The sequence below is a fragment of the Micropterus dolomieu genome, linkage group LG21, assembly GCF_021292245.1.
Source record: "Micropterus dolomieu isolate WLL.071019.BEF.003 ecotype Adirondacks linkage group LG21, ASM2129224v1, whole genome shotgun sequence".
In the NCBI taxonomy this organism is placed as follows: Eukaryota; Metazoa; Chordata; class Actinopteri; order Centrarchiformes; family Centrarchidae; genus Micropterus; species Micropterus dolomieu.
The window spans coordinates 16,576,427-16,591,395 of NC_060170.1; the positions used below are offsets into that span (position 1 = coordinate 16,576,427).

General features: G+C 41.8%; 1 protein-coding gene across 1 annotated transcript in view; it reads left to right on the forward strand.

Annotated features, from left to right (window-relative positions):
• Positions 1–14,969, forward strand: part of rasgrf2b (Ras protein-specific guanine nucleotide-releasing factor 2b) — a 73,402-nt gene that overhangs the window by 26,813 nt on the left and 31,620 nt on the right. Inside the window, exons 2-3 of the mRNA XM_046033982.1 lie at positions 13,099–13,205; positions 14,667–14,814. Of these exons, the coding sequence (XP_045889938.1) occupies positions 13,099–13,205; positions 14,667–14,814 (255 nt within the window). The remainder of the gene's footprint in view (positions 1–13,098; positions 13,206–14,666; positions 14,815–14,969) is intronic.

Genomic DNA, 14,969 nt, shown 5'->3' on the forward strand with positions numbered 1-14,969 from the left:
AATTGACTTTAAAATTTTATTGATCACTTTTAAAGCTCTTCATGGCCTCTCGCCTTGTTATATTTCTGAACTTTTAGTCCCATACGCACCAGCACGTACCTTGAGATCCTCGGGCAGAGGTCTGTTGTCTGTTCCAGAGTCTAGACTGAAAACTAAAGGGGACAGAGCGTTTGCTGTCAGGGCCCCGAGGCTCTGGAACAGCCTGCCCGAGGAAATCAGGTCAGCTGAGTCAGTGAACTCTTTTATGTCCCTTCTTAAAACATACTTTTATAGGAGAGCCTTTCCCGATCTTATTTGACTTTATTTTATCCCTTTTATTTTATTCTATTTTACTTATTTTATATTTATCTTAAATGTGTATTTTGGTCTTTTCAATGTTTTCTTGCTTGTATTGTTGTCTTTTGGGTATTGTTGTCTTTGCACTTGTTGAAGCACTTTGTAACTTGTTTTTGAAAAGTGCTCTACAAATAAAGATTATTATTATTATTATTGTTATTATGTACATAATAATGATAATAATATCTTACTCCTGAATCCTTTGCAATCTGCTCACTGCACTATTTGTCAGTATGTCTATATTGTTTTTTGTTCATAGTGTGTATATTTGTGTTGTCTACACTGTAGCCTGTGTCTGATTTATTTTAGTATTGTCTTACTGTATTATTGTATAAGTAAGCACATCGTGAGCAATGTACAATCCTGAGTCAAATTCCTCATATGTGTACACATACCTGGCAAAAAAGCTGATTCTGATTCTGACATTACCTCTATCCATGCATAATACACATGGCTCTAGTAGATTGAAATAGAAACTTTCATTTGAAACTTAAAGCATGGGAGAGATGAATACAATCTTGTCTGATCTGGCAGGATTGGTTTTAATATAATAAGTGTTTTTGTTGAGCTTCAGGCACAGAGCGGTTCTTTTCAACAGTCTCCTTCCTTATTAGAGTTAATGTAAGAAAAGGTGTGGTGACACTTAAGAGTGTAAGTATCAGTGCTTACATCCTGATGCGTATATATGTGTGTGTATATATGTATGCTCATGTGTGTGTAAGTATTTCTCATTAGTTCATTTTTCATTTTTGCTCGCACTAATTGTCTGCATCAAGGAACCAATTCTTCCAGTATTCCCAGAGTCTAATCTGCTTTCCTCTACAGGCTGCTTTTCATTTTCCTCTTAAGATCTCTGCCAAGTGTTAGAGCCATTACGGACCTCATTAGTGTCAGATACAATATAAAGCTGGCATCTGTCTTCAAATCTGTCTCTTGTGTTTGAAATACTGCACTAATCAAAGTATGGATGAAAATGAGGGTGCATTTTACTTTCAACAGCAGTTCATGTACCTAATTCCTATCATGTTTTCACTTTCCTATGAAAACTATTGTCTGTGGAACTAAGAAAAACAGCCAGTTTTAAAGAATTAGTAGATTTTCGGAAATATGCTGACTTGCTTTCTTTCAGATAATTAGATGAGGAGATCGATACCACGCTCATGTTTGTGTGTCAAGTATGGAGCTAGCTTAGCTTAGCATAAATATGGAAGCTAGCCTGACTCTGTCCAAACTATTGAGCCTTAAAGGTACTGGCAGGAAATGTTTGAACCAGCCTAGCTATTTCCCCCTGCTTCCAGTTTGATAGGCATCACTACCTGACTGTAGCTCCACATGGACATTGTTTCAATCTTGTCAATTAACTCTTAAAAAAGTGTATTCCGCATAATTTTAAACCATTCTTTTAATGCTGCCTTAATCAATTATTTCATATTAGGGCTGACCCCGAAATAGTTGAAGATTTGATGCTTCGATGGGCGGAGCCTGATTCGACTGTCAATCTCACAGTCGAAGCTTTGCAGTGAACCAAGGATCATGCATCTGATTTTACATAGAACTACCAGTTTTCTCCCAATAACTTAATATACAGCCTATTACAACATACATTTCAATGTTTAATGCTGTAAATAAACATATATATATATATATATATATATATAAAAAACTTTCAATAAATGTTTTTAAAGTGCATGAATAAATAGAAAATTGTAACCCTGAGTCGTCAGTGCGCATGTGTAGGCATAGCGTGTATGTGTGCAGTGGGAGAAGAGGAAAACTTGCTGAAGAGATGGAGCCCCAGCTCTGAGTGGTCCGCACCTCGCAGTACTTTCGGATAATGTATCATCGTTGATTAACCACACAAAGAATATTTTTTTGTTTTTAAATAGCCGGCTACTTGATTCAACAGTCAACTATAGGCAGGACTTGACAATTCTGATTCAACTATGTAAATGCTTAGTCGGGGACAGCCCTATTTCATATAAATAATGGATCAGATGATTTTGCGTAAAATGAATTGCTCATAGTGAGAAAACAAGTAGCATTATTATCAGACTCTGGAGTCCTGCTTAGTTGTGTGAACTTTTTGCTGTAGTGTCTTTCAGCAGGCAGCTATTTTCAGCAAAAAACTATTAAAATCTTCTCTACACGACCTGCTCACAGACAGACAAACTGGTGAACTTAGTAGAGCATTAATTTTACTACACTGAATATTGGACTTAAATTTGTCAGGTTGACACAAACATGGCTCGAAAGGAATGCTAATTTAGCAAATGTTTGCTTGATGTGTAAATAAGCCGCTGTTTGCCAACTTGTTCGCTTGTCAACCATATCAACTTTATAAGGTGATAAGTCTGTATTGTGTTGACCCCAAGGGGAGGGGCTGCAGGTGGTGATGTGGAGTGGTGGCACAGAGAAAAGGAGACACACACACACACCTCACAACTAGTGTCTAAAATAAACTTTAGCGTCAGGTAATACAATTGTCATGTGGTTTCATGAGTGTTTCTTGTTGTATTGCAGAGTTTATGAGCAGAGTTTTACAGTATCAAGTCAGGCACACTGGTAATTCTCAAAAATATAGTAAAACTGTTTTATGGTGTGTTTAGACACCTCTGCTGTTGCACCATGGGAGTCATAGAACAAACTCTCCAATCCAACATCTATTGCATTAAGGCGGCAGGATGTTTCCCAGCAATTCCCTCTGGCGATAGAGTGACAAAGCAACTGTTAAGTAACAAATTTGTAAGATGGGAGAAAAGGCTTAATAACTATATATTATGTGTATACATGTTTGATTTTATGTAGAGTAGGAGGACAGCAGTAAAAACAAAAAGTAGGGGAGGGGAGCAATCTGTTTAACCTCCAAATAAACAGACAGGTAATCCCTGATCAGAGTGTTCTGAGGTAGGAACAACTGTCATTATTATACTTATATACAGTGTATGTATGTATGTGTGTGTGAGAGAGAGAGAGAGAGAGAGAGAGAGAGAGAGAGAGAGAAAGCAAGAGAACTTTGTTATAATAACTTCTTTGAAGGAAGTGAACAGCATGGAGGGCAATAAAGAAACAGCAGGATGTGGGATGTTGATTCAGTGATTGTCACATTAGCTGGTACATCATTAGTTGAATTCAGTGGTTACATAAAGAACTGCCACTGCCGCTGTCGGAATAATGTTTTGTATCTCTTCACAATGACAAGTCTTTAGGAAATTAAAATCTGTTCTTGTGTTCCAAAGTGAAGTAAAGCTTTTTGGATTCCTGAAATTACAGAATGGGTCTTACAGGGATAGAAATATATAAGGAGGTGATTGTTTTTATCCTGGCTGTCCTAAGACAAAGCAAAAGAAAAGAAAGCATTTTAAAGAAATAGTTTGTCTTTTTGCAAAGTATGCCCATTAGATTTCTTGCCAAGAAATAGATTAAAAGATTGACAAATGATAATTTAGGTCACATGTTATTACGACCCATATTAACGTTTGTTGTGGCTGCATCCTGAAGTGGCCGTACAACGTTAGCAAAAGATGAATTTGACGTATTATAAATCAAGAAAAAGTCTGAATAAATGGGCAGGATGGGGTAGTTGGATGGTTCATACCCCGGACTTTCACTCAGGAGAATGGCCTTCGAGTCCAATGTGAAACCACATAAATGTTATTTTGAGTTTTAAGTTAAATAGCGTTACGGATTTCCTTCACTTGACTTCCGTTATTGATGTCATGTGACGTCCGTGACTTAATGTTATTTAATTACTTTATTCCAAACCACAATGTTTTCCTAAACCTAACCAAGTAGTTATGTTGCCTAAACCTAACCAGACTGCAAACGTTTCACAATGTTATCCACGTGTTTAATGTCCTGTAGGTCAGGTGAAACTTGTGCAACATAGTTAAGGACCGGTTGCCTGATGGGAATGCTCACGCGTTGTTTTAGGAGGCATGGACATGTCATTTAGGTTGGAGGACTTGTTGAATTTTTATGCTAAGCTAAGCTAACTGGCTGCTGGCTGCAGCTTCATATTGACCGTGTGGACATAAGAGTGGTATTGATATTCTCATCTAACTCTCCTCCAGAGAGCAAATAATTACTATTCCTTTAACCTTCAAAGACGCTTTTAAAGAATTGAAGGCTGACCAAAATGTAACATTGACAATTTGCGGTTTTACAGGGTGTAACTGTATGTGTGGGACTATTTCTTGGCTGGGTCAGTGACTTCCCTGAGTCTTGTCATTGCCGTGAGGTTGCCTGGCAACCAGGGGAGACTCCAGGAAGGTCTCATAAAACCACAAAAGGTTGTTTTTACACTTTTGAAAAGATTAAACAAACAAGATATAGGCTAACTGTCACGCTCTGCCGGTTGGCCATCCTTTGTGTTGCACTTTTGTGTTTAGTTAGTGTTATTTTGGTCTGTTGGGTTTTGGGGGTCTGTCTTGTCTTTCGTCTAGTGTTCTGTAACCCTTGTCATGTCTGTTACCCCAGTGATCCCTCTGCATGTCTGTCTCTGTTTTCCCCTGCTCTCTCTCTCTCTCTCCCTACCTGTGCCTCGTTAGCCTCATGTCTTTCACCTGTGTTGCTCCCGCCCTGCTCGTTAGTCCCTGTGTATATATACGTGGTGTTTCTGTCTTGTCTTTGTCCAGTCATTGTTCATGTTACCCCCCCAGTCTGTCGTGCGTGTACTCTCTGCCTGCCTGCCTATAACCAGCCTTGCTTGTCTTGTCTCCCTGTACTTTTGGATTTCTGTTATTGAGCCACTCACCTGTAAGTGTGCTCCCTTTTGGTTATATTAAAACCCTTTGTTGAACTATACCTGCTCCGCTCTGTGTCCTGCGTTTGGGTCCTCCAACCTGCCTCCACACCACGATCGTGACAGAATGACCGGACCAATTAAGAGCCCAGCAGACACTCTAACTGAGGAACAGACTTACGTGCTGAGGGAGCTTCTGACGCTGAGGAATATGTGGTTTGGGGCTAGTCATGTTAGCCATAAGGCAGCTATCGTGTCCCTTGCCTGGAAGAGCCTGGCTGCTCAGCCAGGAGCAGCAGACTCTCTCCCTGGGTGGGTTTGTGACTTCCTCCACACCTCAGCCGATCCCCCAGCCAAGTCCTCATCAGTTCCTCAGTCCGTTAGCCTGGAAATGGCTAACACCCGGAGCGCTAGCCTCCGGCCGTCTATTCCCCAGCCTGCTAGCCCTCAAAGGACTGGTTCTCGGCCTGCTAGTTGCAGGTTGGGACGCATCCCCCTGTCCTGCCCGGCTAGCGCTGCTAGCCCTCCGCCTGTCCTGCCTGTTATCTGTTCAGCTGGCGCTGCTAGCCCTCTGCCTGGCCTGCCTGTAACCTGCTCGGCTAGCGCTGCTAGCCTATGGCCTGATAGCCTGGAGGCTAGGCTTCCCCCGGAGTCCTCCTTCGAGGGAAGTCGCCTGGCCATCTTTTCGGGTTCTTGTGGTGGTCATCGGAGGCGACCAGGTCACCAGCAGCGACCCGTCTGCAACCAGCGTGATCCCAGGCCAGCTAGTGCTGCTAGCTTCCTGCCTGCCCACCTGCCTGATACCCGGCCTGCTAGCGCTGCTAGCAGCCAGCCTGATCACCAGCCGACTCCTGTTCCCTCGTCGGTGGTCCGACCAACACCAGCTTCGTTGGTGGCCCAGTCGACTCCTGTTCCTTCGTCGGTGGTCCGACCAACACCAGCTTTGTTGGTGGCCCAGCCGACTCCTGTTCCCTCGTTGGTGGTCCGACCAACACCAGCTTTGTTGGTGGCCCAGCCGACTCCTGTTCCCTCGTTGGTGGTCCGACCAACACCAGCTTTGTTGGTGGCCCAGCCGACTCCCATTCCTCGTGCGCCGCTGGTGGTCCGACCGGCACCTGCTTCGCCGGTGGCCCAGCCGACTCCTGTTCCCTCGTCGGTGGTCCGACCAACACCAGCTTTGTTGGTGGCCCAGCCGATTCCTCTTCCTTGTGCTCCGTCGGTGGCCCGACCGGCACCTGCTTCGCCGGTGGTCCGATCGACTCCTGCTCCCTCGTCGGTGGTCAGACCGACTCCAGCTCCTCGTGTCCGGTCCATGGTCCCCAGCCCAGCTGTCCAGTCAGGGGTCAGACAGACTCCAGCTCCTCGTGTCCGGTCCATGGTCCCCAGCCCTGCTGTCCAGTCGGTGGTCCTCAGCCAAGCTGCGGCTCCAGAGCACCAAAGCTTTGGGTGCCGACCTCCGGAGAGGTCGTGCCGTCAGCCTCCTGCTCAGCCCCCAGTGGGTTTGCTGCCTCACTGTTGGCCGTCCTGCCAACCCCTTGAACTCTGTTGCCCCCTTGATCTGCCCAGCCTGTTGGGTCGTCCCCCGGGGCGACCTCCCGAATATTGTTGCCTCCCTGATTTGCTCGGCCTGTCGGGTCGTCCTCCGGGACGGCCTCCTGAACTGTTTTGTCCCCTTGGCCTGCTTGTACGACCTCCCGAACTCTGGCGCCCCCTTGCCTTGCCCTCTGGCCACCCACCTGAGAGTTCCTGGTCTGGCCCTCCTCCTGTCCTCCCTCCGCCCACCCTGGGCCGGCTTGTGCTTTGTTTTTGTGCTGTTTTGGGTTTTGTTGACCGTCTGGAGACGCTCGTCGGTGGGGGGGTACTGTCACGCTCTGCCGGTTGGCCATCCTTTGTGTTGCACTTATGTGTTTAGTTAGTGTTATTTTGGTCTGTTGGGTTTTGGGGGTCTGTCTTGTCTTTCGTCTAGTGTTCGGTAACCCTTGTCATGTCTGTTACCCCAGTGATCTCACTCACTCACTCATGTCTTTCACCTGTGTTGCTCCCGCCCTGCTCGTTAGTGTGTGTGTGTGTGTGTGTGTGTGTGTGTGTGTATATATATATATATATATATATATATATATACCTATATATATATATATATACCTGGTGTTTCTGTCGTGCATGTACTCTCTGCCTGCCTGTAACCAGCCTTGCTTGTCTTGTCTCCCTGTACTTTTGGATTTCTGTTATTCAGCCACTCACCTGTAAGTGTGCTCCCTTTTGGTTATATTAAAACCCTTCGTTGAACTATACCTGCTCTGCTCTGTGTCCTGCGTTTGGGTCCTCCAACCTGCCTCCACACCACGATTGTGACACTAACATGTGAACTAGTGAGGTTTGGAGGTGCTGGTAGGCAGATTTTGCTAAGCTAGCTGGCTGCAGCTTTATATTTAACAGACACACGTGTATCGATGTCGTCTAAGTCTCATAATAAACGTATTTTCTTAACTATTCCTGTAAGGCAGATGCTTTATTTTATTTACTACATTATTTATTATGGCAAATATGATGGATGACACCTGGTCACTTATTAAAAATTCATTCATACTTTTAGATGCATGGGTGTGCAGGTAGCAGCCTACTGTACAGTAAATTAGGTAAAATGTATATAATTGAGTGCACACGGTTTTCATGACAATAGCAGTTTGTTTCTTGTCCTTGGAGCTTTTTGTGAAGCTACATTCGGCACAAAAAAGACATCATTGCTCCTGTGGGAGCACGACAGAAAGATGAAGAGGAGAGAAGCAGATTGTCTGATCCAGAAGACTTGTGGGCGGAAATAGTGAACCCACACCCCTCTATTCTATTTATCTCTCTAGCCTCCTCTCACAAATGACTTTTATCGTTTCAGTACTTTCACTCTAGTGACTTTATCCTTATAATGGGCAATAATATATTTAACGGCTTTACATGGAAATTCTGAATAAGCTGTACACATGTTATCAATTAAATTTCAGTCTGCATTAAAATCAAAAAGGTTTTTCCCCCGAGCTATCTCAGCATAGGGTGTATATATTCCCACAAACACCTCCACACATACAGTACATCAGTTTCCTCTACAGTCTCACATACTCACACATGAACCTGGTCTGCTCTCTGTCGTATTTCTTTGTAATGAAAATTGTCACCCAGCACAATGCAGTATCACTGAGCAGTCCCTGTTCCCACACTAAACATCCGCTTCCAGTGGAGCCCATTGGGTTATAACTGTTTGATAATGTTTTGCTTCTCTACCTTGTAAACATATGGATCTAAGGAATAAAATGAGAAAAAACCAAAACAAAAACCTGTTTCTACTCTGAAACATGCCGATTAACTTTTACTTTTCTGTATCCTTTATGCAAATTGCAGTTTGTATGGTTTTTATTTTAGCAGAATGCTAACACAGTACAGCTTTGGAAGTCATTGCTGATATTTTAACATCTGTAGTTTGTGTTGTTCAACACACTGAAACATTTTTTGGGAATTGTGAATAGCAGACCTTATTTCCTGCTTATATTTAAATAACCATGCCATTGATTTTGCACGTTTTAACCCATTTACTGTACAGTATACATCATAGTACATGTGTTTTTCTACTGTTCTTTTCAGCTATTGGTTTCTATTCACTTTAATATGAAAAAAGAATATGAAAATAGCTGACATTTGAACTTACTTAAGTTCAGTCCCTTTAATTGAATATCAAATCTGCAGTATTAATGCAGAAACTACACATCAAAAACAACAAAATTGGAATAAAATCAGTGCACACTCTATGTTCACTGCGTTGGATTAAACAACTCAAGCAAGTGTCCACGCACACAGGTGTATTTACTTATGATGCCTAATAAGAAAAATCGTAGCATACCTCCACCCAACTTGCAACTGACTAGAGGTCTAATTAGCCAGAGCCACATTTATAAAACACACTTACTCAGTCAGTTTTGAAGTGTGACCAAGTAAAAGTACTTATTTATAAAACCTTACTTTGAAGTGACAAACCTTGACCTATGTGATTTTCCTGCTGGTCATGTAAGGGTATTGCAGTTTGGGATGGCTATGCGCCCAAGCCATGAACTTCGCACTGGCTTTATGAACTCTGTGATAGGAATTATCACTCCCAAGCTTAGTGTTTGGCTTTGTTTGTCAACCTGCTTGTTAGTCCACCGAATAATACGTGTTGCCTGGCTTCAATCTCCTCTACCATTGGCGTGATTTCGTCTTCAAAAACGTTTGCTTTTCTCTTTTGGTTAATGGCTATCCCTGACTAATCCTTTATTTGTGCTAGCATTATATAAGGGGAAAACGCTGATTGTAAGGTAATTGGCATCAATTTCACGTTCATTTGAGCTTTATAGATTACTTTATTGTCTTTCAACCAATCTTTCCATACCATGAGTGTAAACACATTTAGCCCCTCATAGCTTTAACACTTTCAGCATTGAAGCCTTTTTCTACACATTGAATTCAAAAACATCAAAGCAGTAAAGTGCCAGTCGCTTTGAAAGGCTAAGAGTGAGCGTCGAGAAAAAAAACAAAACAAGGTCCATCTGTAGTGCTGCACAACACAATTTGGCCTCTCATCAGTGCAGATACCAAAGCAGCCAGCAGTGTTGCATCATTAGTGGCTATTCCAGTACCTAATCATCAGTGGATCCCAACAGTGATTCTGTCATCTCTGCTTTTAAATATTTATAACAGATGTGTATTTCTGGATCCCCCAGCCATCGTTTGCCTAATGAATCTATTACCACCAAGTCCAGTTTCATCTTTGACTCTTTAATCTTTTATAAAGAAAAAAGTATTTCATCACAGAGCTACCATGAACCTGGTGGTGTGTGTGTGTTTATGTGTGGTAGGTTTTAATTTCCTGAGGTTCAGTCTCTGTTGGACAGTGACAGCTTCTCACTTCTCACCTCTGTACTCACAGCAAGCTGTTTTAAATGACTGACCCGAAATTGCTTCAGAATAATAAAATGTGCTGCCCTTCATTGTGCCCTATGTCTTGCTCTGTGGTGGTAAAACACACTACTTTGTGTCACGCTGTCAGTTTCACAGTTTCATTTTCCATAATAGCTGTTCCTCAGATTAGCTGGAAAAAAAAGGTTTGAGGTTGAGTGGGAAATGGAGAGTGAAACAAAGGGTGAAAGAGTAGAAAACAGTGTCTGTCTCTTTTATTTCTTTTGCTTTCCATCTCTGTCTTTATTTGTTTAAATGAAATTTCTTACAGTACAGTGAAGGCCCTGAGGGATGGAGGGCACATTTGAGCCGATTTGAAGGGAGAGCTAGCCGGTAGTCCTGAATTGTACTGTAGAGTTGGGAGGCTTCCTCTCTGACTAATGAGGACACATTACAGTGTTACAGTGTAATTCATTGCAAAGCATTGTGAATGTTTTTAATGCCATGAGGTCCAGCGTGATGCAAAATCTTCTGTAAAGGATGCAATGCCATTAAACTTTAATGATTGCCTGGGAGCAACTGGGTCACTGCTGCAGCAAATTATTAAAGTATACAGCAGGGGTAAAATACAATATATATATATATATATATATATATATAAAAGAAGGGTAAAAACATGTCAGATTTGATACAAACTGACAACTTTAACACAAGTTAAGCAGAATGTATTAATGGGAAGACTGGACTTTACAATCAAAGAGCAATTCAGAGCAAAACATTTACATTATGTAAAGTATTCTGGAGGGATATGATATGAATAGACATATAATAGTACATACTGAATGTACACTCTGTGTACTTAAGTACTTATATGTTCTGTGGAGTTTATAACAAACAAAGTTAGGTTTACCCTTAAGTGCTTTTTTACCAAAACATTATGTATATCCTTGGGGCCCTATGCAAATATTTTATGAGGAAGGAAATGCATTCAAACATGATTGCTTTCAATATTTTAAATTGTGGATTGCTTATTCCATGTTTGCTAGCTTGCTGTCTTCTTCACTTCTCACTCTTTTGTACATCACCATCGCCTGCTTGGACGTCCTTGTGCGCATGAATGATACAAACATAGTGACAATGCTCCACAGGGTACCTTCAGTGTGTTTAACTAAACATTTTATGCTTCTTGTATTTCAACTCCACTGCATTCCAGATGGAAATATTACACTTCACTACTACTCCACTAATTACTTACAGCTTAAGATCTGACTTACAAAACATATGATCACACTATAAAATATGATGCGTTATTATATATTCAACTATGTACGAGTATGTGAAATCTTGTTACTTTCCCCCGATGATACATACCCTAGCTTTAACTAACACTTTTAATGTAGGACATTTATTGCAATAAAGTGGTATTGGTGTTTACAAGTGTTTTTTCCACCATTGAGCACAAATATGAGAAACCATTACAATAACCATCGTTGTCATTACTGTACATGTGATAACAATGACAGGGACATCTGTGTTATTAAAGCAACCATGTGAATCAATACCAACATGATACCAACATGGTGTAAAAATGTGTGTGTGTATTCACTTTAATCAAGTTATAAAAAACAGATATATTGTAAACACTGACATATAATGTGCACAGGAAAAATCTCTAACTATCGACCCCATTGTTGACACAACATAGGCTCAGATTATCCATCTGGCTCTCTAAAATCTACATTAGCAAAATTGTTCCATTTTATACTACTTCCTTATCTTGTCTAAAATTGCAGGATGGATCAATAAAAGCATTAAATGAATGGAGACAGCGGTAAATGGAAGTGCAAAAAACGGCGGAAATGTCAGATATTGCGTTGCCATGGAAATATTATCTCGTTAGGTGGTGACACAATTTAGAAATATGTACTCCGTTAAGAAATATTATGTAACTGCTCCCTCTCTCAGTCCTTCTCTGTCTCTCTTTCTCCATGTCAAAGACTGTTAGAGCGCAGGTTATTGTTGATGTAATAAAATCCAGCCAGCCAGTGAATTGAAATGACAGACACATAAAAAGCAGGGATAGGAGTATCGCAATGGAGATGGAGGAGGGAAAGTGTATGTATTTTCCAGTAACCTTGGTGACTCTGTCCCCAGCCCATCCCCACTGTAGGGAACGAAGCCCGTCCATCCTCCTGCGGGGTAAACGTCTCTCCTCTGGACTCAGTTTGGTTCACTGAATCCGTACTGAGAGAGACACAAAGAGATGAAAGTATGAAGGGATGGAGGAGGAGTGGGTTTCAACAACAAGAGAAGTGAGGATGCTGGTTGAGCAGGGCAGAGGAGGCGGAGTGGGATGATAGGTGAAGTGCAAAGAGAGAGAGGAGGAGGAAAGAGGTGGTTGGATGATGAGAAGAGAAGAGGAGGAGGAGGAGGAGGAGAGAGAATGTCCACGCAGAGCTCAGTCTTCTCTGTTTTCCCTGACTAAGAATAGCAGCTCTTCTGGTAACCCAATGCCCCAGGACATGACCATTTGAATAAAAGCCTCTATCACTTCACATAATGCCTGATGTGTGTGTGTGTGTGTGTGTGTGTGTGTGTGTGTGTGGCTCTACTGTAGGTGTGTGTCTGTGTGCTTGCATGTGTTGGCATGTGTCTGTGTGTAAGTGTGGGGAAGTATTTTGAAGGCAGATACTCAAATTCATCAGAATAATAAGAGAGACAGACAGGAAATAAGAGAGAGAGGGAAGAGAGAGAGAGCGGGCTAATTGATGGTGATGAAAATGGGCTGGTTAAGAAGACAAGACTTAATGTTTTATTTCAGTGAGCAAATAACTGTCATGTCTCTCTCTCTGTCTGTGTGCTTTGCCTGCTTCATGTACGGTCTTTGGAACTTTATACGGGATGAATCTGGGCATGAAAAGAGCGTGAAAAGCAAATGCAGTTAAAAAGCAATGTTTCCATATGTCTGTGCCATATGTCTGCTTATTTCATCTTGGGCTGTAAAGTGAGACTGTTGGCACAACTGAGGAGTGGTGTTGTAGATGTGTTTGATCACGGGGTCACAAATATCAACAGCCTTTCTCTCTTTATCTTTCTCTCTTCAGCACTACTTCCTCATCGTGTTTGGTCATGATGGACAGAAGCCTCTGGAGCTGCGGACAGAGGAGGAGAGTGAGTGTGACGAATGGGTGGAGGCCATCCAGCAGGCGAGGTACACACATAGCATTGTATCAAGGGTATTTGTGTGCCTTCCCTTTTCTGTTTGGTCAGACTGCCTGACCACAGTTGATGTGATGTGACAGAACATTAAGATTAGAGAGCATTAATATGAACATTTAAGGCCATACTTGTGGTTTTTCATGTTATCAAAAGAAGTGTTTATTGCTTGTATTATATAGGTGGTGTCATACAAGCATCCCTATGTGCTCCAGGTGTCATGTGTGCTTCCGTGTTTCCTGCAGATTCACAATGATTGGTCACTGCATATTCTGAACTTCTTCCATATTGTGACCCATATCATTCAATGGCTCTAGAATCAGAATCAGAATAAGTTTTATGGCCAGGTACATTTTCACCTATGAGGGATTTGGTATAAATTGGTGCTTACTCTATACCCCCATCGTAGACCTACAAGGGTGATTAAACCTGTGCCTTACTACTATTTTAGCATGTAGAGAGTGGGGCATTTCTTTCTCACTGTGTTAGCTTTGTTGCAACTAAATGTTAGGAAAACCTAAACCTTTTTCACAGTAGGAAAAGCCCAGCTGTAAATAATAATGTTAATGTTATTAGAAACACGTGTGCTTTTCAATCTATGACAAGTCGAAATGTTAGCTGTGAAAAAGGCCTGTGGAAGCAAATCATTGGTTGTGGTCATTGTGATATCATGGAATGGAACGCCACTTTTAAGGACATTTCGGCGTGCCATGTCAACACATTTTAAGGTTTTCGCGTGTCACTTCAAGCTGCTCGGACTGCATTGACTTCTATTGTGCAGAAACAGCGTGTCGTTTCACATTGTTCAAGCAACACAAAGGAGGTTAACCCTACCTGTTAGCAAGATCTGCGCAACTGTAGGGTTAACCAGTCGACATGTATATTTAATTAATGATGGTTAACATTAGCAGTAAAGTACATCGGGTGGGGGGTGGGTTGGGGGATGTTAATGCTAGCATCGTTAGCTAGCTAGCTAGCTACTTAAACTTTAACGTGGCTAATACTATGTAGCTAACGTTAGCAACGATGTAGAATTCTAACTTACGTAAAGTAATGTAAATAGAAACCAAAAACTAATGTGTAATTATTGTTTCACATTTGATTCAAATGTTGCAGAACACAAATGGGTGCACTGAATTGTATCACCTTTCCCAATGAGCCCCACCTACTTCACACCAGTGAGAAAAGCTAGGGCAGAAATACATAAATGTCTCCAAACTGTGTGTTCATTAAGGACCTCATTGCTCACAGTGAGAAGCTGGTTAAAAAATACTTTATTAGGGGTCATTAAGATTTTTAAGCTTCACACAGTGTGGATCAATTGTATCAAAGCTAAACGTTCACACATCAATGAGGGACAGCAGCAAGACATAGTAATTATTTTGTATATTCTGCTATTCAGTCAGTTTGTGATATGACGTGTTTGTCCCATTTGTGGACTTCTCCTTATTTTCAGTTACTCTGACATCATCATTGAACGAGAGGTGCTGATGCAGAAATACATCCACCTTGTACAGATAGTGGAGACTGAGAAGGTGGCTGCCAATCAGCTGCGCACCCAGCTGGAAGATCAGGACACAGAAATCGAGAGGCTCAAGGGAGAGGTACGGCATAGATACACACACCTCTAAACATCCAAGGGTATAATCCACAAGATTTGCATCATATCAAAACCCATTTTCATTCAGTTAATGGCCAGTACTTTTTCAGCAATAGCCATTTAATGTTTTTGCATTCAGTTATCTCTTTCACCTGGGAT